The sequence below is a fragment of the Vidua macroura genome, chromosome 8 (genome assembly GCF_024509145.1).
Source record: "Vidua macroura isolate BioBank_ID:100142 chromosome 8, ASM2450914v1, whole genome shotgun sequence".
NCBI lineage: Eukaryota > Metazoa > Chordata > Aves > Passeriformes > Viduidae > Vidua > Vidua macroura.
Window position 1 is genome coordinate 29,445,585 of NC_071578.1, and position 24,828 is coordinate 29,470,412.

Sequence of the window (24,828 nt, forward strand, 5' to 3'; positions counted from 1 at the left end):
TATTTATATCCCTAAAAATAGGTTTGCTAAAGAAATTACTTTAGAACAAGAGGTGTATCAGAGCATGGCTGCAGTAGAGGTCACTCATAAAATACTCGTGAGCTCATTGCTGCATCCAGGCAGGGTAAGGCTTGCCAAGAAACAATAGCAGCACCTCACAGCATGTGCTGCACACCTCGCACACCTGCAGCCCTTACCTCCTGGCAGACACGGTACTGATCAATGGCCCAGACGGTCGGGACGTGCGTTGCCAGCAGCTGATACTGAGTCAAGGTTGTGTTGCAGGCTCTGGCACAGATCAGACGAGTCTTTCCCACTGCATTATCTCCAACCACCACACACTTGATAGTTTCAACGTTGGGTCTTTCGTAGTCCATGTCAATGTCCATTTATCAAAAACTGGAATAAGACAGTTAAAGTCGTTTTCTACTTCTGTGTGAAAACAGTGCTGTTTAGAATCAGAGCCTTTTACTTCCTCTTCTTGAGAGATGCCTGGAGACAACAAACTCTTAAGGAAAAGTATGTAGTAAACTGTCCCAAAGTAGGCCAGCCAGTCCTTTAAATACTGCTCAGTTATGCAAATATACAACAATTTGGACCGCAGTGGCTTTCTGCTGCTCACATGCTATTTTCACTTTGGTTTCTGTAAACACAAGCCTGTTTGCAGAAGATAGATCCTGGTGAAACAAGGACAGCTAGCATAAACTTACCTCTTGCTAATACTTTTTATGCCAGGAGGAAAAAAAGCCTGGCCATCAGTGGGTTTAGCCTGAAGGATACCAGTATAAACCTGCCTTCTGCAATCCTTCCCATTCAGGATTTGGTTTAGGGCTGTCCAGACAATATTGCTAACAGCAAGTCACACAGATGGCTCTAGCACACAACAAAACTCACTCGTAAGACAACTCCAGAGACTGTTTGCTAAGAACCCTAAAAACCACAATTTCCATTACATCCTGCAAGTATCACACACTCTAAATTGTCCAAGGAGAAGTTTGTACAGATCATGGACTAAAATGAAACCAAAGAGCCAAGCAGGAACTTGCAAATATACTTATCTATACCTAGAAATTCTTTTTGATGTGAAATGGAAAGTGAAGTTTTTTGAAGATACTGTTCTCATGGAAAGGTATTATTGAAACTATTTCCTTAAATATTCCATGGCAATATATTGAACAAATGCCTGGATACAAAGGCAAGCTGGAAAAAATGGATATTTGAAAGACTAAAACCAACTCTTGCACGTTTACTACAGTCTGTCATTTTCATATGTGGGATCATAGTTTGATATATCTGAATTTGATTTTCTAATGTCTAGCAGTCTGCTGAGCAATCTGGTCTCTGCCAGGGAATTGTAATCAAGGAGGGAGAACAGGGAAAATGCAAGTCACAAACCTTTTCAAGAAGGCTTGCCTAATAATTATTTCAGCAAGGAGCCTACAGCAATCTAATTGACAAAACACAGGTCATCATCTGGAGTGATGGTGGCCTCTTTTCTGAGAAGAAAGCACTATAGATAAAGAAATCCAATGTCTTGTTTTAATACCTTTTTTAATATTCACATCTCATTCACACTTAGTTTTAGACTATATATTAGCTGTCAGGCTGTTTAAAATAACAGATTCAAGCTATTTTGGTGCCCATTTTTCACTGTCAGAGGCACTATGTTCTGATTTAAGAAAAAATAATGTTTAGTAACTACTAGTCAAACACTGATTTTAACTGTATTCTTTTTCATTATTTAAACTGATGTACACCAAGAAACAAAAGTCTTTGTTAGAACTCAAGGTTACCCATTTAGATAAAATTTTGACTATGGACTGTGTGCTAATAACTATAATGGCTAAGGCACATTTGTAATCTTTATTTACACGTGGAGGGAGGAGTTAGGGACGGCACAGACAAAGTGCAAGAGTGATTTTTGCCACCACTGTATCACACTGATGTTTCCACACACACTGAATGCTTCTGGAAATGCTGCAGCACAGACTCTCAAAATAAGAATACATTTTGAAGTTATCCTACCCGAGACTGAAAGGTGGGCCCAGACCCTTGGCATCCTGGCCCAAGCACATGGTTGCACAAGCAGAGCTCTGCAATGTGCCAGATGCAGAGCAGAGAACTCGACTTTGAACACACAGACAGACAGACAGACAGACAGACACAGATAAACACACAGACACAGACACACACTGGCCACACGTGAGCCCTCAGGGCCTCGTGACTCTGGCCTGCTGCGCCAGCACTGGGCTCTGGGCTGGTGAGGACACAAAGCTGCTAAGAGACAGCCTTTATCCCTTCACCTGCCTTCTAACCTGCATCCTGACAGGTTACTGGTCCTGAGGGAAAGCGCTCCAGAGGCTTCCAGCTCCCTTCTGTGACCCAGCCCCAGCTGCCTGCTGGACAGAAGCTCCCATGAGGCTGGTACCTGGGATGGCCATGGGCTCTGTACCCTCTCTGTGATTCCAAACACAGGAACAGAACCAAGAGCTTACTCCTTGCTCCTTCTCAGAATCTTTGTTCCTCCTCAGTCACAATATAAATAAAAGTACAAAAAACCCCTTTTTTTTCCCTCCACACTACAGAGACCGTGGCACGTTCATACACCACAGCCTCATAGGCAGGGCCCCAAATGAGTAGCAAAACCCCAAGAGATTTCAGCACGTGATCTTAAAAAGTTTCAAGTCTGAGAATAAACAGCAACCCCCTTGACATATTATGTGGTATTAAATTACTTCATATTTTATTCATGCATGGACTAGACATCACAGATGGAATGTGGAAATGTTTACAAGGCTAGAAAGCAAAATGAAGGAGTATGGCTAGTCAGTGTGTCTGGTTGGTTTAAAACTACCAAGCAGAGATGCCAAATCAATTTTTCTTCCAACCCAATATTCCATTAAAAAGCTGTTACACTGATTAGCTGACATATTATATAACAATTTGATTTAAAAATTCTTCCAAAGTTCTTAAATGGTAGCTCTGCAAAAATGTGCTTCAATCAGTCACAAAATAGGTATTAAGTACAAAGTCCAGAATCTTAAAAAAATTCCAAGAGGATAACAAAGCCAGTTTAAAATTAACAGGCAAATCTAAGTAAAAGTAACTAGATAAATCAGTGCAACTATCTGAGAATCCTAGAAAAGGAACATATGAAAAAAAAATATTACTGGGGTTTTAATTTTCCAATGTACTTAATAACTTAAAGCAAAGTTATCACAGGACTCAGGCACAGCATGCCTGAATGCCCTGCTGTAGATCAATGGCAATCTAATGAAGATATTTTTAGCATGACTCAATACTGCACAGGACAGAGATTAAAATGAACTGGCAATAAAAACAAAAGTAGAGCACTGTGGCTATGTTAAGGAAAGTTCTTAAATACCTTCCAGTATCTATAATGTAACTATGTGTTAAAAATCCAGATCATTTTAATATTGTTCACTAGTTTTCAGGAAGGGATTAAAGCAGAAATAGCTCCTGAAGAGACTGACAGACAGAAGCCCAGACAGATATTTAGACACCTCAAGTAAAACCAGATGCTAACAAATTCCAGTATAAACAATTAGCAAAACAAGTTGATTAAATGCTTACAAATGTAGCCAGATGCCTTCTGGCTACTGCAATGATTAAAGCCAGGAATACATACAAGATCTAAAGAATACAGCCACAGTTAGTTTTTTTTTAAGGTAGCCTCTAGGTTAAGCTGGTGCTAAACCTATTATATAATCACACTGATTAAAAATGCTGAACATGTATTTACAAAACTAGAATAAAAAAAAAAAAAGGACAACTATATTTGAGCTCTGAAAGTCTGGTAATATCTAGGAAGACCAACTGGAACTGAAATTGAACTGGTTAGACAAGAACAAAGCAGCGTATATAAAGTTAAAAAAAAAAAAGGCATAACACTCTAAGATCAACTAAAAACTTGCTAAAACCAACCTACAACCAGCAACAGCTCAGTTTACCAGCAAAACAAAGCAGGGTAAAACCTATGAGGAAAGTTACTGGAAGTGTGACCAGTCCCAGAAAGGGTACTGACAAAAAAGCCAGAGAAAGACAGAAAGGCCATCAAATGAGGGGCAGCAAGGAACCTACCAGGGAAAAGGTCTGATCAGAAATCCACCTTTCCAAAATAAAGGTGCACAAAATTCAGCTGCTTAAACCAGTTCTAAAGAAAGATGAGCAGATGGATGGAAATGGAAAAAGATACCCGTAAGAATAACACAGGATCTCAAAAATCTCTTAGGATGTTCTATTTTTACATTGTCACCTGTGATTGTTTGCAGATGAAGAGAAGACAGAGGCAGCTAAAAAAGCAGGAGATGTGAGCAGACTCAAGATCTAACATAAAGACATTTAATTAATTCACTTGATTAGCAGTTAAGAAATATTCCAAATAAAGCTGATTTATTTCCAAAGAACTACAAGGCTACTGTTTTGAACCACGGCTTGCAGATGGTTATGATTACCAAATTCTTTTTCTTTTGCTTCACCTTAAACTGCTGTGGGGTGCTTGGTTTTTCATTTAGTTTTTCCTCATTGCTAAATGACTTGTTATTATAATCACCATAAAACAGTTGTGGTTGCCATAGCATGCGAGTTGGCCAGCTTCAATAATGAAGCACTCCCTTTCTGGAGAAATTTTCCAAAATTGTGCTCCAGATGTGCTCATCTGTAGATGAAGCACATCACCTGATTATCGAGCCCACTGGTACACAGAATAAACACAACAGACGCACACAATCCCTCTAACTCTGTATTAGTGTAGGTGTATTACTATACAATAGATAACCAGGTCACAACCATGAACTTGTTTTAAAAATGCAGCTTAATATATAAAACTACGTTTGCATTTTTCTCTGCTAGAAACAAGGTGGATGAAGATCCAAACCCAATAGCGAGCTGCCCGTGAAGGATCAGGAGTCCACTCCTGTGGATCTCTAAATGCCCACTTTGAAATATCCAGATGTTTAAAATCCTCGCTTAGCAGATACAAAACATAACCAAGATTTTTTTCAAAGAACAATAGCTAATTATCACCCTTTTCTCTTCAGCACAAACCAATCACTAAGAGTGTCTACATTAATCAGTGATTATGGGGTGATCCTGCAGCCATTTACTTCTTAGCTGTGTACTTACAGGACCCCTCAAAGCAAGCATTTTCTTTAGCTCTTGTGCTAAGAGCAAACTCTTCAGATGATAGTTCAGAATGACAGCATGTAAGAACCTTGCCTGCTCAGCAGAGTTTTTCTTCAAGTTATTCCATGGGGAAAAAAAAATTAATAATTTCAACTTGTGTCAAGTAATCTGACCAAACATGCAAACCAGGAACTCCTTCAAACAAAGGGGGTGCCAACCACAATTAAAATGTCACAATTTTACTAGAGAAATCTAGTGGAAAGAGACACCAAAGTCTAATATTACTTAATATGAATGGTGGGCATGGGAATTATCTGAAAAACTCAGGCCACCAGTAAGGCAATAAGATAATCAAAAATTTTCTCCAAAAAACACACTTCTCTGAAACTATACAAAAGTGCATTTGTAGCTACTTCATATTTCAATCTATTCTGGAGATGTATTTTTTAGTGTAGTTTCGGAGTGACTCTTTCAGAGAGCCATTAGGCAATAACATGTCAAAAAGAATATAAAAAAATTTACAAGACTACACAACACTCTTGCCTCCATCCCCAAGTTGCAAAAATTACTGCTTGCAACCATGGAAACTGGAAAAGGAGATACAAAATGCCAAGTTCTTCAGGCACTGAAATCACTACCTTGCAGTGCAGAATCCCAAGGCACCAGCACGCTGGCAGGGACCAACGAGCTCATGAGCCAGAATAAGTGTGTGAAATGTTCGTTCTCAATATATAACCCACCATGTGCTGTTTCAGAATCTTGAGTGGATTAACACAGATATGCCAGGGGACAAAGCTTAGTGTTCACCTGTGCAAGAGAGTAGAATTCTCAGACAGCTCTGATTTGGGGAAAGGTTAAGGGCCAAAAGGCTGTTTTGTGGTTTGGCTCAATTTAATCAATTAATTTAGGGCCCCACCAAGTATATTTGTGAGGTTAATCACAACATGGGATCAAGCAATAGATAAACTACCAGCAGCTGAAAGAGCATCACAAAACATTTTTTACAAGGTGTATATTAATATTAATATTTTGTTAAATCATAGGAGGCCTGTTGGGGAGACTGGTTTCAAAAGGAAAACGATTCCTGGTCAGCATCAAAGAACTATCTGGTGACAAAGGGTACTAAGACTTAAGGTGGGATCAGATCACTAGGTCACTAGGGGACAAAGGTGGGCATGATCCATATCAGGCTGGATTCTTGTCCAGGATGAAGCAGCATTACCCTTTTGCCATTATATTTAAAGTTCTGGCAGTTTACATGGAAAGACTGAAGAAACTAACTCAGAAGGAAGAAATTCAAGATTAACTCTGGAATTTCTCACCTACTTGCCCTACCTGGTCCATCAGCAGAAGAAAACAACAGATATACCAATGACTGGGGAAAGAGAAAAACCCTTATATTCTAAAGCTGACCTGGTTGCAAATGTGAGACCCTGGGCTCTCCCGTGGGTAGAAAGAGAAGGGCAGGTGATGGAAATCTTTCACTGCACAAGGTGATAAACGAGATAACCCTGGCTGTTGCTGCCCACAAGAGTGCAGGTCAACAGAAACACCTTTATCTTCCACATTGGCAGAACCTGGTTCTACACTTTTTCTTCTGTCCAGGGATAGCTTAGGGCCAGTATCAACAAAGAAATAAATCCCTCAGAATGCTGCTAAAATTTGATACAGCTGGAGAAGTTACACACTGAGGCTGTCATCAAGAGAGACTCCATTTGGCTTGCCTGAACCAGCTTCTTTCATGTCAGCTTTTGATCAATAAGCATCAGATTCATTTCTGGATGCTACCTCTTACTTTTTAAAGACAGAAGTTCTCAGAACCTTCCATTCAGCTGCCATAACTCCCACTCTACCCCTCAAGTTTTAAAGGGGGTGAAAAATTGACCATGACTTCACACAGAAATGAAAGCAGCAGCCCCTAATAATGATGTAAAGTTGAAAACAGAACAGATGTCTCTAAGTTTACTAGAAAACTTCTCAGTCAAATGATCACCACAACCCTCACAGAAATTGTAGAGACAGGGAATAAGTCCTGCGTTCGATGCGTCAGATGCCTGTCACTCTGCTCTTTCTCTGCCTGCATGACTCCAGATTTGTTTGTTTCTGTTAATTAAGATCCTTTGTCAAGCCCAACTTACCTCTGTGATGACACAAAAACTTTTGATCACCAAGAATGAACATATCCTCAGATGCCCAAAAATTAGAGATACTTGTAAAACAAAAATTCTTCCTACATAACAATGTGTAAAACAGACTGCCCTCTGCTGAGGGCAGACAGCTTAATAGCTGAGAATGAAAACATTCAGTTTTAGGTACGATAACAGATTCTCCTGAGCCTCCTCAAAAAAAAAAAAAAAAAAAATGCAGCTCACAAGGACCTGTTTTTGTATTATACACACTCAGTCTATCAGACCAAACAGAGACCCAAATGTAGAGGTCAGCATTAGACTTGAGCTATGTCAAGTATCTGACAAGTACTTCAGGAAGACCTGAAGGGCAGAAATCAACAAGCTGATTACACTGAGCAGCTTACATATTATTTTGACCTGCGATATACCTTGGGATATCCTTTGAGATAAGATCATCGCCCTAGAAATTAACCCACATGGCAGGTGAAGGACATTTAACCATTTCAGAAACCTCATGTGTGGGAATCTGGGATGAGTGGTTTTTACATGGTGGCAGAGCTGCAGCACTGCCACTCCTCCCTTCACCAATTTTCCAGAGTCTACTACACAAGGTAGTCCCTTGTGCCTCCTTTTGCTTCTTCTTTCTTGGTGTATACAGAGATGTGGAAAACAGTGCCCATAGTGGACCCACCCCTGGAAAGGGGGAAACATCCCTAGAGCTGGCACATGACTGATTTAAGGCTGGCACTTTAGCTTTGCCTATGCATCTTGTGAGGATTCCAGATATACCTGGCTACAACTGACTGTTCATTCCACTCACCAGAGATAATCATAGCAGACACAAGGGACTAGGCAGTGACCAAGATCTGGCATTGCTGTGGGTCATAATCTGTCACATCATCACAAACCGAAATTAACTGGGGCTGACATGAATAAAAGTGGCTGAGAACCAAGTACCTGAAGAATGGACAATACCCATTGATGGTGATAACCATCACCAAACAGCTGGCACCTTTTAAAGCAGCCACCCATAAAATGCACAAAGTCCTCAGATCAGTCCTCCTTCTGCAACAGAGAATTATGCTGCAAGAGCTGAATAAGGGTGCACCGCTAATAGCAAGAATGTATTTTTGAAGCAAATATTCCATGGTTTGGTTCACATCAGGTGCAGCCAGAGTGCATAAACTGAATTCTGAAAGGGAAAGTGTGCCACCCACCAGTGAATGATAAGCATTCAGTCCATGGGACCAGACTAAAGGCAGTCTGAAGTAATGCCCTTTGTCCCTGAGCTGTGTGCAGTATGGATGCTGGGTCCTCAGCACCTATTTTTTCATTCCCAGACCCCCTGCTACTGCACCACATGATCCATCAGTGTAGACAGAGCATCAGGTGCTCTGTATTGGTATTTGGATTAACATAACTGGGGCAAAGCTGCAGCTGAATCCTTAGGGACTGCCATGCCCAAGAGTATCTGGGATAACATATAGAACTCAAAGCTTAAAGGCAGATGGGTCCCGGAAAAGTCTGACTCAACACTACTTGGTTTCATGATTAGGTTTCAAACCTTTTTTAGGTTTCATGATTAGGTTTCAACCTTTAGCAGAGGTTGTTAGTGATTGTACACATACATGAAACAGGTGTATGCTGTTCCTAAGCAGTGCTCCCAACTCAAAGAATACTGAAGAGTATTCTTTCAGTTGGGAACTGAGTACTGAAAGAATAACAACAATAACCACCAAATAAGCCATTCTCACAACTTTTGTCCATTTCTGTGGGGAAAATACGTATCAAGGTTCACTAGAGCTACAAACATAGAATATTCCAGAGACAGCGGTGACCTTCTAGCACAGAGAGCTGTTGAATTAACTTTCTGTACTTGTTCTCTTTCCAAAAGATAGAATCAGGCTCTTGCTTCCTGAACTCTATGTGACATTTCTTATGCATTCTCTTCTTTGTTAATCAGTGATCTTAGAAAGACATTATATGTGCTTTTATTCATTCCCAGATACTACCACCACTAGGAAACTACCAAAGGACAGTGAGACCTCATGACAGCAGGAAATACCCACACAAGGACCTAAACACTGACTGGAACAGCAAACACTTCAGCATGGCAGACTTCTGGTAAATGCTATTTTCAGATCATGGGTCAAGTTCTGCACTTATATCTCAAATCCAAATCCAGCAATATTAACGGAGTAGTGCAGGAGGCACAAAGATGGAGGGTTTACTTGTGATGTCTAGTGCCACACAGAGACTCATTTGCAAAGAAAAAAATAATTTAAACAAGAAAGAAATTGCTATCTTGTGTCTCAAGTCAGACAGAAAACAGAAGAAAACAGAAAAGTAGAATAGTGTTGGATAGGAGGCAAAGGGAATCCATATTTTTATTTAATGACCTGTCTTTAATGCCAAAGAGCCCCAGCTATGACCACACACACTGCAGGTGCACCAATTATATATATGCACCACTCACTCCTTCAGCAGAAAGTTTTGAGCTCTTTTATGGAAACCCAATCAGTGATCCAAGGATACAATCACCCAGTCTCTGAGCTGCTCTGCAAGTCTGCTGCATGCAGCAAGGATGCCTGAGCTTTTCCTTTCCCCCCTTCCCAAGCACATACTTTGCTCTACAAAGTTTGTATACTTTTCTGGCAGGACGGAAGGGAGCAAGGAAGGAGCATATCAAACACCTGTCGCTCCTTTGCTTCTCCTCCTTCTGTCCTTTCATCCCCTTCAGCACAGGGTAACATCTGGATAAAGGACTTAAGTATTTTTCCAGCAAATAAAATGTATTAACAAAGAATCAAACATCAGGATTTACTGGTCAAGTGATCAGCTCTTCCTCTCAGCCTAATGCTTTACAGTATTTATGAAGCTTGGAGTTTTAAAAGGGCAGGAGTTTTAGAAAGCTTCCCAGAGCTAAAATTGATGTTTATTTCTTCTTGGATAAAAATACTTCTGCGTATCTGAGCCTGTCCCAGATCTTATGCTCATTAAGTATTATGTCACTTAGATAAAGAACCGTAGTACAAATACTGAACTCACTTTTTTTTTTATTGTTTAATAGCAAGTAGATGCACTGTATATCTGAGACATAGAATCAGGTGTGCAAATGCAACATACACAGAAAGAAAAGCATAACCTAATGGAAGAGGACCTCAGAAAAATAGTGAAAAGAAATGAAGCCACTCCGTTTCCATGAGGTGTGACTCCTGATCCTGAAATACAGACTGTACTGAAATATTATTGCTTACACTGAGCAGTAATGACAACTCTTCAGCATAATCCTAACAATGGTGGGTTTCTCCCTACATGCATTATTTTTGCCTAGAAAGACCAGCAGCTAAAGGACTCCCTTTAAGTACACTGGAAAAGCTAATTTCCACCTCAGCTTCTAGTAGAGCTCAAGCTATTACAGCTCAAGCTGAACATTTGGCTTCAAGTCAGCTGTGTGTCCTGAAATAGTACACAAACTGAGGATGAACAAAGTCATTGAGACTATTCTGGCATCATTTCCTTGCTCTTGCTGTGACCATATGCAGAACCTCAAGGGCTTTCTTTTATTATTATCATTTTTAAACATGTATATTGTTGCCCTCAGAGCAGTATCTTGACCAATAGAAGGCAACTCCTCCACCTAGTCTCCCTCAGTATGTCCAGTGCCTGATTTCTCTTTGCTCTAGATGTCGGATGCCACAATACCTACTAAAGGCTGACTAAACAAATGAAAAGTCTACTACTGTTTGTCTCTACAGCCCCTTTCTATGGTCCACAGATAGGTCCCGACATAGACACCTGAAAATCTACGCCACAAGACCCCCCAACAGCCTCCTGTTATTGTCACAGCAACTCACAGCAAACTCCACAGACACAGCAGGGAGAAAGGGGAGGGGAAAAAAGAGGGGAAAAAGATATCCTTCGGGTTTTCACTAAGTGACACTCAGAGGTACCAAGCGCCAGGAGGTTTGTGCTTCCCGTACACATCATACCCGTCTATTTTTGCCTTGCACCTCGTGGCCTGGCTAGAAAAGGAAGCCAGACAGATCTGCTTCATCAAGGACTCAGCCCTCTCTGTCCTTGGAGGAGGGGAGGATGCCACCACCTCCTGCTCTCTCCGGACGAGGCAGGAGAGCACCTGCGGGCAAACGGGACGCCGCCACCCGCCCCCTGCGGAACCTCCGGCGGCCGGCCCGCCCCGGCCCCGCACACCGGCAGCTCGGAGCACGATCGCGCTCGGGCGACGCGGGACCTACCCAGGAGGGCGGGATGCCCGGAGGCCGGGGTGCGTGCAGCGGGGCTGGCCCCGGCCCCGCGGCACCGGAGGGGTTGGCGGCCGCCGCCGCGCCCCCTTCCCGCGGCTCCTCACGGCGGCGGGGCAGCGCCCGGAGCCGGCGCGGCTCGGCACGGAGGCAGCATCGCCGCCGACGCTGCTCCGCCCGCCCGGCCCCGCGGCGGGCTCCCCGCCTGGCCCGCCCTGCGGCGCTGACTGGAGCGGCGGCGGGGCCGGCGGCAGCCGTGACGTGCCAGCCCCGCGGTCTATTTTTAGCGCGGCGATTGGATTTCATTCATGAAACCGCGGCCGCGCGTAAAGGGGCGGAGGACGGAGCCGCTCCCGCATGCCCGCCCGGCGGAGCGACCCACGGCCTGCAGCGGGGACGGCCGGGGCACGTCCCGCCCCTGCCCCACGGCCCGCGGCGGAGGCTTTCTGCCATAGCCTCGGACGGTAAAAGCTCGGACACAAAACAACTTGCAAGCAAAGCAACACCCCCCATAGGCAGTCTTTATACGGTATACACCGTAAATACTGTTAATACATTCACAGTGCAAAGGTCCTGAAAGCCTCCCTGGATGATGCCCTAAGTTGGGCATGCGATTTCTTACTGCAAGTGCTGCTGCTATGTTTTGAAATCACTTCTCTCTATTCTCACTAATTTTTTGAAGCCTTCATGTAAAATACACACATCACAATTAAACCTCAACCTCCTTTTCTCTTACAGTGGTAATCCAGACTCTGTGTTTTCAAACCAGTGAAAGCAGCCCAAGGCGCTGTGTGTTACAATCCAGACCTGGCTCCCTGCTAAAACAGCAGTCTCTGGCTCTGTGTTTACCACCTGACATCAACAAAGCTGTCACTAACCAGTAAGGGCCATGGACACAATTGCTGCAGCTAAGGAGAGTTTTTGACATAGCTGTGACTATTTAAAAAGTAGTCACTATTCAAAAAATATTCTCTTACAGCAACCTGGACTCACACATTGCAGTCTTGTAGCATTAAGACAGTAGTTTGTTGGAAAACATTATAAAGTTGTTTAAAACTCCACTTACAAGAATAGTTATCTGTACCAGTAACAGGTTAACAGTATCCAAATGCACTTGGATATAGTCAATTACTTACATTTTTCAAATACTCAGAAGCCAAACTTACATTAACCAGGTCAGACAGCAACAATTTTCAGTTGAGTACATCTATGTCAGGACAAATTACAGTTTGCAACTTCGTATCAAAGGAGGCTATTAGGGGCAGGAGAACAATGTGAATCATGGCAAATATTGTTATTTTCCTAGTTCTGCACAGTTTGGATGGACAAGACAAATGCATCAGAAAATAAAACAACTCTCACTCAGACATCTACTTACAAGCAAAGAAATATCAAGTTGATAATGCAGGCAACAAAAAGGCCTGATAATGCAGGCAATAAAAAAAATATTTAAAATGTGTAGTTGTTGTTGTAGGTTTCTAGTTGGGGAATAATTAGCATTGACTCTGATTGTAGAAGGTTGATTAATTGTTTTATTATATCATTTTACACTATATTATACTATACTTATTAAGAAACTCAGTAATTCTTACAGCTAGTATGATACTGCTTTGACTTAATTGGTTAATCAATCTAAACGCTATCTAGTGTTTAATTAAGAAATTACCTTTTGGTAAACAAATCTCTATGACACATTCTACCTGTGTCTACAAATCTCTATGACACATTATCTCCACTAGGTGCAACTAGTGGAGATAAGAATTGTTTCTCATTCTTTTCTCTGATCTTCTCATAGCCTTCCCCGGGAAAATGCCTGGGAAAGCATGTGCCTGCTCTCTGTGGCCAGAGAGCTGCTGCCACATGTAGTATAATTACCTTCTGGTTTTTAAGTTTCAATTTCTATGGGAATTTTTCTTCTCCACAAATGAGAGCTAAATTTTTCATTCTGTGCAAGAACAACAACATGTTTCTCAGATAGACAGTTTTTAGGAAAACAAATAAACCTCATGTTCATCCCACTCAATTCAGGAGGCTGGACAAAGCAGTGTTATACAAAAGGTATTTCTTTTACTAAACTGTTTCAGTATGTCGGTTTTTAATTCCTTATTGGTACCTTTTTTTCTACAGTCTAAATGATCACTTTCTGGAGAAAAATCAGAGCTAGAACTCATGTCTCTATTAAAAATACCTAGACTACCACTGCTGCAAACAGTGAGTGTTTATGTGAGAACAGGTAAGTTAGCATCACGTCAGAGAAAACTGATACAAAGCAACCAGACTTGCCATGATACTGACTCAAGAAGTCTTGGACTGCAATTCAAAAAAAATCCCAAACCAAGACAATAAAAAACCCACAAACCTTTAGATCTGATTCCCAGCTCTTTACAGAGCTTTTCTACAGGAAAAAAAACCCAAAAAAACCCCCCAAAAAACCAAAAAAAACCCAACAAAAAACCAACAAGCACACAAAAAACCCAAAAAACCCCCAAAGAAAAACCCCCAAAAAACCAAAAAAAGGGAAGAGTACAGGAAGAAAGTGTTATTTTTTACTGCACAATAGTAAATTTAGCAGAATACAGCAATGACAAAGATTAGTCAGGTGGTTAAAATGGGAAAAATAGAAAGAGGGAATTGCTTGTGATGGGGATAAAGAAAAGGTCTCAATTTCTCTGTTTTTTCCTGTTTCATCAAAGGGTGATAAAGGCTTCTGCTGCTGTGGAAATAGGTACAGGCTACTGTATCATTTCCATTTTAATGACCATCTACAGCAATTTTTACCATTCAGTGCTTTCGCACCACAAATGTAAAACTTCTTACATAATTCAGATTGCAGCTTTTCCAGCAAAGTATAAAATAAAACCCCAGGACAACCAGAAATTCTCTGTTCTCTGATACATAATCCTGTATGGAAACATATTTACGTTTTCCCAAACTTTTAAAACAAACAGTTTAGTTCTGACCATAAACTTGAGTGACACAATGAGAAGTGGTTGGAGTGCATCTCTAATAGGGTGTAGAGCAACTGACAGTTTCTAGGCTTTGGTACAAGCAAGCAGAGTAATAAACCACAAGTATTCCCACTGATTTTGCATAAGCATTAAAAATACACAAATGGTAAAGTTTTATTCATTGGGATGTTTAAGTATTCCAGGTAGCCAGATTGGATTTTTCATTTTCATTTGTTTTTTTTTTCAGGGAGGAATAACAACTAGAGGGAAAGGGAGAAGGGAATAAGCTCTGTCTTTGCAAGCAATCCTAAAGGACATGGCATTGGACCATGGTAGCATTTAACTACAGTCTGCTTTTGCCAAGTCAATACAGCTTTCCAAAACATGTTTGTGGGCTGCCAAGTGAGCTCCGTCACTGCAGCTCAGTTATGTGCTTTAAACACTATCTCACAACTGAGAGAACAACTGGATAAAAAAAGACTAAAATAATAATTTAAAAATGCATTCACTCCCATGGAGAATTCTACTTAGTTTTGCTAAATTATAAAATGCATTTGAAAGAACAAGTGTAAATCCACATGCCCATATGCTCCAATATATTGCTTTTTATTCTGGGGCTAAAGTAACCTTTTGGTTTTGAGACTGTATTTCTCAGATGATTAAAAAACATCAGGAGAGAGCATCAGTTGTGCATAGACTGTAACTGAGTTTACAAATAACCTTTCTACTCCTGGATCTTGAGAGGCAGTTTAATTCCAGAGGCTGCTCAAACATGCAGTGTTAGCAGAACTCCTTAAGGAACTTTCTACCAGCTCAGAAATGCTGAAGCTCAGTACCCTCAGGCCCTTCCATCCTCTGCACTTCTGAGACACTAGAGAAAGGCTCAGGAGGAGACAGGTTGAAAAAATACCAGTCAAGGATAACAGGAAGTGCAGGAAACAGGGATTACAAGCACTTGGTTTAGCTTCTTTGACAAACTCTTCTGGAAGGGGAGCCCATGCTTCTCACCATCCCATCATAATCTAAGTCTGCTGCATCTGCAGAGGATTGATAGTCTAAGCGTGGTAACTCTGGGGTTTAGATTTTACATTTCTGTTTATCAGCATTCTGAGAAAGTCCAAATCCCAGACCCAAGGGCTATGTGAAAGCAAGAGGCTCTTCCCTGTATTAGATGTCTAGATACAGTCTGCTTAAAAAAAAAAAAAAAATTAAAAATGTGGTGATGTGGCTCTTTGCTCCCTCTGAGGACCTACTCAAGCTTTTAATTCAGGACAACTGAGATTATTTCCCTTCTGCTTTAGGTTGCAACACCCAAGCACAAATGCAGTTTCCTATGACAAGCTACACCAACAACACTCAGGAGGGACAGTTACAGAACTGAGCTTGTTCACTTAAAGAGGTCAGGTCTGACATTGCAGAGACTGCTTGGGACTGTCCAAACCCAAAACCAAATAGAATAGGACATCCTAGAGTTTCTCCCTTACCCTTGAATGCAGGGGCCTTTCATATTAGAAGACTTCAGGACCGTTTTTGGATTAAAAAAATATTAGTGGAAATAATCTAAGGAATTAAGTAAAACAAAGTAAGTTAAATTATCCGGTATGGGCTCCACATTGCATATGGCAATCTCATAGGGACAGAAGGTGCTCTCTTCAGTCCATGAAATGTGCTTTCAATAATACAAAGAGAACATGAGTGAATGCTGTACAACCAAAGTAAGGAAGCGTGGTACTTCAGTTATGGACTTCCCCATCCACCCATTTCATGTGGAATATGTAGTCTCAGCCAACTGGCAGCATGTGAATTAAAGCATCAGAATTACCAGCTCCTATCATTGTAGTCTACTTTTCCCCCACAATTAGGCTTAGAGACTTCAATGACGTGGGTAGATCAAAATAATTTCCAACTACTTTTGTAATAGTTTAGGATATATTTCATTAGATTTTATCCATTAAAAAAATCAGAAAGAGAACAAATGCCTTGAATAGAACAATGTAAAAATATATTCTATAAACATTGAAATAAAATTCAACTCATTTCCTGTCAATACAATTTTTGTATTAAAAGGTTTGCATTCAGGGCTGCAATGTACCCTTGCCAAATGCTCATGCATTCCTAATTAGCTTTCTTTTCAAAACTATTGCACATTGTACCCAGCCCATTCTTCTCTTTGGTTGGCATTTGATGTAAGGTGTCTCTATTTAGTGACATCAACATCTACTCTCAGCCAGCTATGCAAATTGATTAGGCCAGTTGCATCCCTTTTCCTACAATCCCACATTTGTCTTAATTTTCAGAGATGGAGACATGTAACACACACAATGATACCTTCACTGTGTTCCTTAGACACCAACATAGACCACTATACATTTATTTGTTAGGGTTTTTTTCAGTTCTTCATTGAATGCTAAATATAGTGCAAGACCATGGTTGCTTAAGAAGCCTGCAGTGCACCAGATTTTATTAGAGCATTCTGTGAATGATATATAGCACCAGTGGCCTTATGAATGATATTTCCCAATTCTTTTTCACTAGAAAAGGGATATAGAAGGCTTAATACAGGCATGTATTTTGAACAGCTGAGTAAACAGGAAAGAAACTATCTACAGAAGGAAAATGCCAATACTTATGATTTGGAATAAAAATTAAATATCTACATTATTTTCAAAGGATTCTATTTTGACAATGCTTTAGTTTTCAGTCTAATTATGTGTAGGATATTGGCTTTTGCATTTCCCTGCTTCCATATTTAATCTTGTTAATTACAAGACCCTAATTTTCTCCACCTCACTCCAAAACAGAATGTCAATTTAGGTATGAAGAGTCTTCCAGAGGTCATCTAGTCCAACCTCCTCCTCCATGCACAGCTAACTTCAAAACTTTATCTGGTTAAGGACAATCACTCCACAATCTCCGATCCACATGTTCCATTGCTTAGCCACTCACTATGAAAATGGCTTTTTTTAACAACAGTGAGAAACTTTTTTCTTTACACACACCTTGCTGCTACTTGTGACTGCTGCCTTTTGTCCTTCTGTCGCACAACTGCGAGATCTGGTTTCCCCATAACCCCTTGTGACTACCTGAGATAGTAATTAGATGCCCTCTTAACCTTCTCTTCTCCAGGCTAGATAAGCAGCTCGCTCAGTGTCAGTATATATCTCATGTTTCAGTTTCCCCACAGTATTAGCAGCCCTTGGTTGCTCTGTCTTCAGTTGGTCAATCTCTCTTTGGAATGGTGAAGCCTGAGCAGAGTTTCTCAGAAGCCACCTCACAAGTGCCAGCAGAGGGGAATGAGCCCTGCCCTTGTCCTCCTTGCTGCTCTCAGCCTCAGGCAGCCCTGGACATGGCTGTCCCCATTGCTGGAAGGGCACTTAGCTGAGCCAGGTATGTCCCAGCCTGTTCACTTGCGCTGTCACAGTCTCTCTGATGGCCCCTTAAACTCTGATAAACTGCCCTTCTCTTTCTACTGTGGGGTCTGGTCTGAAAAGAGAGTGGATTCACTTGAACAGTCCCAGTTTGCAAAGTGAGGTGTACCAGGATACAATTAAGCAAAACAAAATTTTAGTTTAAGAAGAACAGCAAGAGAAACAGCTGAGCATTTATGTAAGTCTCCCAAGGGAAGAAGTGGCAGAGTTATGGCTCACTGCACTCCCAACCCAGAGAGGATGAGGCTGTTTTAAGAATTGGTTATATGGCAGTTTTGTATCAAATGTGTAATCTTTACTAATGGGAGCAATTTTGCAACAACTTGTATTTGCTATATATTCCACACTTCTAGCTCCTCAGGACGACAACATGGATACAAAAGATTTAATCAACTTATAAAAACACTTCCCCCCCAAAAAAACCCTAAATAGCAAAAACTGACTAGTAGGAGGATTTCTTCTTGGCTGTGTCATTTTGCTGTTTGGCAAGGGAATGAATTTGGAAGTAATAGTGCTGGCATCTGCATAACTGTTCAGAGCTTCTTAAAATGTTTCTGCCATCTAATCAGATGTTAATGGAATGGAAAGAAGTCCTTTGTGGAATGAAATAAGAGTCATAGCAAACAGTCAGCTGGGGAAGATTTTCTGTCTGTCTGTCTGACCTTGTGGCTAGCTGTCAGTCTCCACCTCTCCTCTACGTAGATCAATCAAAATTCACTTGCCTCTGAGTACTGAGTTTCCAAGAGACTTGAAACATCTTTATACTACAGCCACAGAAGGTTTTCAATGACATACACAGACTTTGCTTCTCACTCTCGATCTAAGCTATTGAGCTTTAAAAACCGTACGTACATAAATGGATCAGTCCTTTTTCTTTCAAGCATGACAAATGCTCTCTCTGCCTTATGAGGACTGCAGAAATCACCTACTAAAAACCTAGGAGATTTATATGGAGGATACAAAATGTAGACCAAATTTCAGAAGCTAAAATATTGGTCAAAGATTTCAGAAATTCGACAGGAGCAATACACAAATAGAGATCTTTGCAACAATGTGCCACCCTGCTTGGAGTTGCTTCTATTGGTGGTATAAAGAGATGATAAGGACAAGTCTTGAACACAGATCCCTGGTTACAGGAACTGGAAAACGTTGGGTAGGGTTAGAGGAAGAGAAGCAAAGTGGATTTTGTGGCCTTTTTCACAGTTGCCAAAGCCTAGTGTTATTGGTCTCTGAATCACTGCTTATATACAAGAAAAGCAGCCACTAGCCATAGTCTGATCTTTATAGGCTGTCAAACCAACAGATGAGGATTAAGTAGAAGAATCAAAGGCAGCTTAATCTCATCATCACTGATCTTAGAGAAACAGCCTTATTAGCTACAACTTACTCTTCTGCACCTCTGTCCCACAGTGAGCTAGACATGAAAGTAAGACCCAGTTATGGTTTTAAGAGCCTGATACAAATCCTCCTGAAATTGTTGAGGAAAAGCTTCCAGGGACTCCCCTGGGCTTCAATTTGGGGAGTAATTCAAGAAGAAAAAGTCCACAGAATTAGTTGCTACATGCCTGTCTTAGAAAGATGATAACTTAAAGCAGCTGAAACAAAACAGAAATGAATGAAGCACCTGTAACTTCACTATTTTTTAATTAGGTTGTTCAAAGAGTGTGCTTATTTGGGTTACAAACCCCCCCCCCCAAGGTTACAGTACAATTCTTCATTTATTTTGAACAGTGTGATTCTGCACAATAACAACACTGTGGGATTTTATGAATTCAAGACCAAATTCAAACTTTGTTACATTCTCTGTATTTTATACCTTAGAACCACTCATTTTTTTGAAAGAGAAAGTTTTTCCAGGAAGGTAAGACTTTCCAGGAAGGAAAGACCTGATATGATTTAGTCACGCTAGCAAAGACTGCCTTGCAGAGCCTGCATTTTTGCAACACAACAAATTCAGTGGGTTAGACTGGATTATATCAACGTGAGGTTTCTACTGTCCAAATGCCACTCATGTATTTTAGTGGTTTACTTCAATATGTCAAAACAAATCTAGTTCCCTTTTTTTCTTTTTTTTTTGTTTCCCCAATGAGTTAAGGTCATAAACCATATGCAGAAAAAAATATTACCAGGATTAGTTCTGATGAATTTCTTTTACTCCCTGAAACACTTCCTATAAATTCTAGCAAAACAGTGTAGCTGAAGGATAATGGTAATTGCAGAAATTGCAGAAGGATGCACACAAGTGATCCATACAAGAAAACACACACAAGTGATTCCAAGTCTAAGCAGCAGGCAATAAAGAGAGTTTGCATGTTTCACCACAGGCTGCTTGATGAGACTTCCCTAATTATGTTTATTAGGAATAGTTTCCAAGAAGGATTTTGTTCTTTTAAATGCTACCATTCAAAAGCTATCAACCATGAAATCACACAGTTCTTGCATATGTTTGCAGTTTTCACAGAGGCTGTAGGACTACTTCCAGGACCTGCCTGAAAAGTATCACTGTTACAGGTTTGAACTACAGATTAGGCACAAATAAGAGGGCTTAAAAGGAGTGTGTGTATACTGCATAATTTGCAGTACTGAGTAAAAGACATCACTTTCCAATTACACTTAGAAGTTCAGCATTTAAATACATCAGGAACAGAATATACCTTTGTAAAATTAAAAAACTAGAACCAGTAGCAGTAGTGGTTTTGAAGCTAATCAGGCATTCAGGGAGCTTTAACAAAATCAAAAATATTCTAGTGCCTTGAAATTTCTCATCCACTCATTGCTTGAAATTCATACTGCCAAAGCATCTACTAGCAGGGTTTTTTTCCTCTTTCAACTAAGTAGCAAGACATGTAGCATTCTATTTTTAAACTTTTCCGAGTCAGGCAAGAGTTCTTTTCCTGGGTAAAGAAAGAAGAGAAGAACTACAAAGGTAATCTTATTTACTCCCATACATATTGACAAAATTTCTAGAGCAGGGTGCATTTTGTAGCATTATAAAATCTTCAAGAGAATTAAATTCCTCCCACACCTTGTCCCCAAAACATTTTTGCAGGAAAAGGCACAAATTATTTACAGAAGAAATTGACAATAAAATGTCATCAAACTGCCTCTGTTACAGAAGATAAACACTCCTCCACCATTCCAATTTTTTACATTAGGCTTCTAGCTGAAATTCAGATCTACAGCTAAAAGACTATTGTACCGTTATAGTAAGTTAAAAGTTTCTTAATTATAGTGTTGCCAGTGGGGAGCAGTGTTGCAAACACATTAGAGAATTAAAAGAACAAAATTCACCCCTGGAGAAATTCAATGGAGACAGCTGGATTGCCTCAAGGAAAGCCTGACCCACAGGTATTTTCCTTAGAAGGCAGTAAAGTATTTTATGAAACATTCTTCTATATTTAGTGACCAATAATCTACACTATTGTCATAAGCTCACATGATAGTCAGAAAGATGTCTCTGAAACAGAAGTGACAAATTCAGGAAGTTCAAGTGCTATGGAACAGCCATAAATCCAAAACTGAAACGTGGACAGCCATAAGGCCCCACAACACATACATCCATCTCAAGTGTAAACTGTACCTGTTGCTCAGGACAATTACTGGGACACCTGCCCATGCTGAGCACATCTAGGAGCCCATGCAGAGAAAATTTCACCATTGACAAAGCAGCTGAAAACAAAAAGCAGCTAAAGCTCAGGTACTCTTACCATACTATGTTTTTATTACTCCAAATCCTCATTTTGAGGGTGCTAGGCCCTTGCTTCCAGAGGTGTGAGAGACAGGTAATTCCAGCTGGCAAGAGAATGTTTTGATGTTACAGCACTGATTTTATATCCCAGCTTTGATTTCTTATGTTGGGTACCTTGATGCTTAAGCTCCCTGAAATAATGGACATTTCAGAGCTGCATCATTTCTTTTCTTCCTTTCCCATCTAACTGTAACAAATTGTTCCTGATTCTGCATAGGTGTTGTGAAAAACAGTAATTCTCCTTTATGTAAAGCACAGCAAATCCCATTAAAAAGTTAGAAATATGGATTTCAACAGTATGATAAACAGTGCTAGAAAACATAAATTTAATTACAAAGATCAAAAGCAACAAACAGCAACACTGCCCTTCTTTTCACACCTGAACCACCCCACATTTCTAATCTCTAGACACAAGCAGCTGTAAGTCTGAGAAGAACTAGTTCAAGAAGTTTTAAAATTTAAAATTTCCTCTGATAAATTTAATTCTGCTGAAGGTTGCTCTTGCACATGCACCCCTCTGCTGGCTTTGCACAGTCCAGAACTTTGTATTTACCATTCTCAATTGTCAGATACATTCAAGTGCCAGATTGCACTGTACAGGCAGTAGCTATTTTATTCCACTGACTGTGAAGACACTAATCTCTGAGAGAGCAGTAGCTTCTTTACCCAGACAGCTAAATTTACTACTACTTGTCTTATAATGCCTCAAGTGACATAGAAGCCCAAAAGCAAATAACCTTTGACTGGGATATTAAGGAGTAAATAACACCTCTACAAAGACACATCTCCCAGAGATGTAGCATTTTCTGATTCAAGCACGTACCCATCCACAAGTTAGCTTTTTTTCAAACCTCCAGATAATATTCACTTTGAGAAGAGACCAAATCAGAGAAACAACAGGAACTGGTGTGGAAACAGCAAATTTCTGAGAATATTGTTCTGTAATTTAGCTATATGAGCTATACATGTTACTCAGAAATTCATTTTAAAACAGTTTGGGAAGCGAGGCTTGACACTGGGAGCAGAGGTGAAAAGAGATATTCGGATTCTTGAGTGTGCCATTTCCCTCAATAGGTACTTTTTGATGGTGAGATCAGTGAATGCATATTAAATAATTCACAGCATCAGTGTCCTGGTTTCAGCTGGAATACAGTCAATTTTCCTCCTAGTTGCTGGTACAGAGCTGTGTTTTGGACTCACTTTGAGAAAGCTGATGACGCACGGGTGTTGTAGGTGTTGCTTTGTAGTGCTCACTCCAAACTGAGACATTTCAGTGCTCTGCCAGTGAGCAGGTACACAGAAGCTGAGGGGGAGCAGGGCAGGACAGGTGACCCAAACTGGCCAAAGGGATATTCCATACCCTAAAAGGTCTTGCCCAGTATATAAACTGGGGGAGTCAGCTGGGACCTGCCAATTGCTGCTCAGGGCTGGGCCGGGCCTCAGCCAGCATGTATGCATCACTTATTTTTCTGGGGTTTTATTTCTCTCCCTTTCTTTTCGCTCCCTTTTCATTCCAATGATTATCATATTGTATTTCAATTATTAAACAGTCCTTAGCCCACATGTTTTACCTTTTTTCTGATTCTCTTCTCCTCTTATGTACTGGGGGTACCTAAGCAAGCAACTACATGGTACTTAGCTTCTGGCTGGGGTTAAACCATGACAATCACAACTTGCATATGTGTAATACTTTATACTGGCTTTCAGGAACTGCATTACCTACAAAATTACTTCTATTTTTATTCACAAAGTATATGTTTGTCTTTGATGATGTCCTGAAAGGTACTCATTAAATTACTAATGTAACTATTAAAGCTATTAAATTACCAATTTTGAGGGATCAATTCAAAGCACATTGAGATAAGCATAAATCCAAAGTAAACCAAGTGTCTCTTCACTTCATTGACCCTCCTATGAGGCTCTGAATGCTAAAATGTCTTTCTCCTGACAAGATTAACCCCTTCATTGTATAATCCTCCCTGGCCAAAACAGTGGAAGTAGCTACACCTAGGGCTCACAAAATGTTCTTCTTGGTAGTACACAATGATGAGGGCAGGAGGGATGCTTGGTTTGTGTTTACTTTTAGAGCCCAGGGGGGAGATTGCTCCCTAAGCTTCCTGACAAGATGTTTATTTTTATTCACATTGTCACTATGTTTTCCCATGAACAAATATTTATACTTTGGAGGAAATGTTTCAGTAACAAGTTTCAGACAGGATAAGAAATGTTCACTTCCCTTCCTTTTATTATGAGAAAGCAATTTTGTTTACAGGAGGAAGTAAATAAATCAATTCCCCAGAGATGCCTGGGAAGGGGTAATTCTTGCAGGGAACCCGTCTTGAAAATACTGGCAGCATGACATTAGGTCAGTATTAGCTGACCTGTGGAGGTTTCATTTGCAATTGCAAGAAATGAACACATCAGAGATTTATTGTTTCCTTTGTTCAGAGAAATAGACCATTCCTGTGAAATCCTTTCTTAATTAAAACATTCTCCCTTCTGACAAATTTAGTAGCATCTTATGCCCCTATCTGCATTATTATAATGTACATTTAATACATATGGAAAGCTATAAATCCATCTTTTGTTAATACTTCTGAACATATAACAGACTGAGAAGGCCAGTGGATGAAAATGACCTAAGTTCATTGACTACTCCAAATTGTGAGCAGAGGGTTTGATTCTATGATCTCCTGAAGTTCCTTACAACCTGAATTTTCTCACAATCCTAAATTAAGGACATGTATTTGTATTTACTAACTTACATACTTACTGCAGGAACTGTGAAGATTTGGCTGTGATGCTTGACAAAAGCAATATAAATATACACCTGTAAATCAGGCTGGCAAAAGCCCTATTTTTCCCTAGGCTGCATAGAGCAGGAACTCAGAAAGCTGCCTGGATGCATGGAAAAGTACCTACATATTTGTGGTACAAACTCTTCCTTCATCCCAGGATCTCGCTCATTTCCTGCACCTGCAGTTAGTCTGTGTGTGAGTATTCGCTCTTGAACATCAGACTTTGCAGCTTCCGTTTCTTTGATGCTTGGAAAAAAGCTTGACATTGGGTCAAAAGCTACTCTGTGCAGAAGCTGCTCATTACCAATCCTGCAGCACCAACATTTGTTTTTATCTGCAGGAATATCAGAACAAAGCTGACTAATCCTGT

At 40.5% G+C, this 24,828-nt stretch overlaps 1 protein-coding gene across 2 annotated transcripts in view; it reads right to left on the reverse strand.

Moving 5' to 3' along the window:
* RHOBTB1 (Rho related BTB domain containing 1) overlaps nt 1–24,828 on the reverse strand; it is a 49,121-nt gene that overhangs the window by 19,470 nt on the left and 4,823 nt on the right. For both annotated transcript variants that reach the window (XM_053983907.1, XM_053983908.1), the window contains exon 3: nt 198–399. In XM_053983907.1, the coding sequence (XP_053839882.1) occupies nt 198–389 (192 nt within the window). In that variant the 5' untranslated portion in view covers nt 390–399. The remainder of the gene's footprint in view (nt 1–197; nt 400–24,828) is intronic.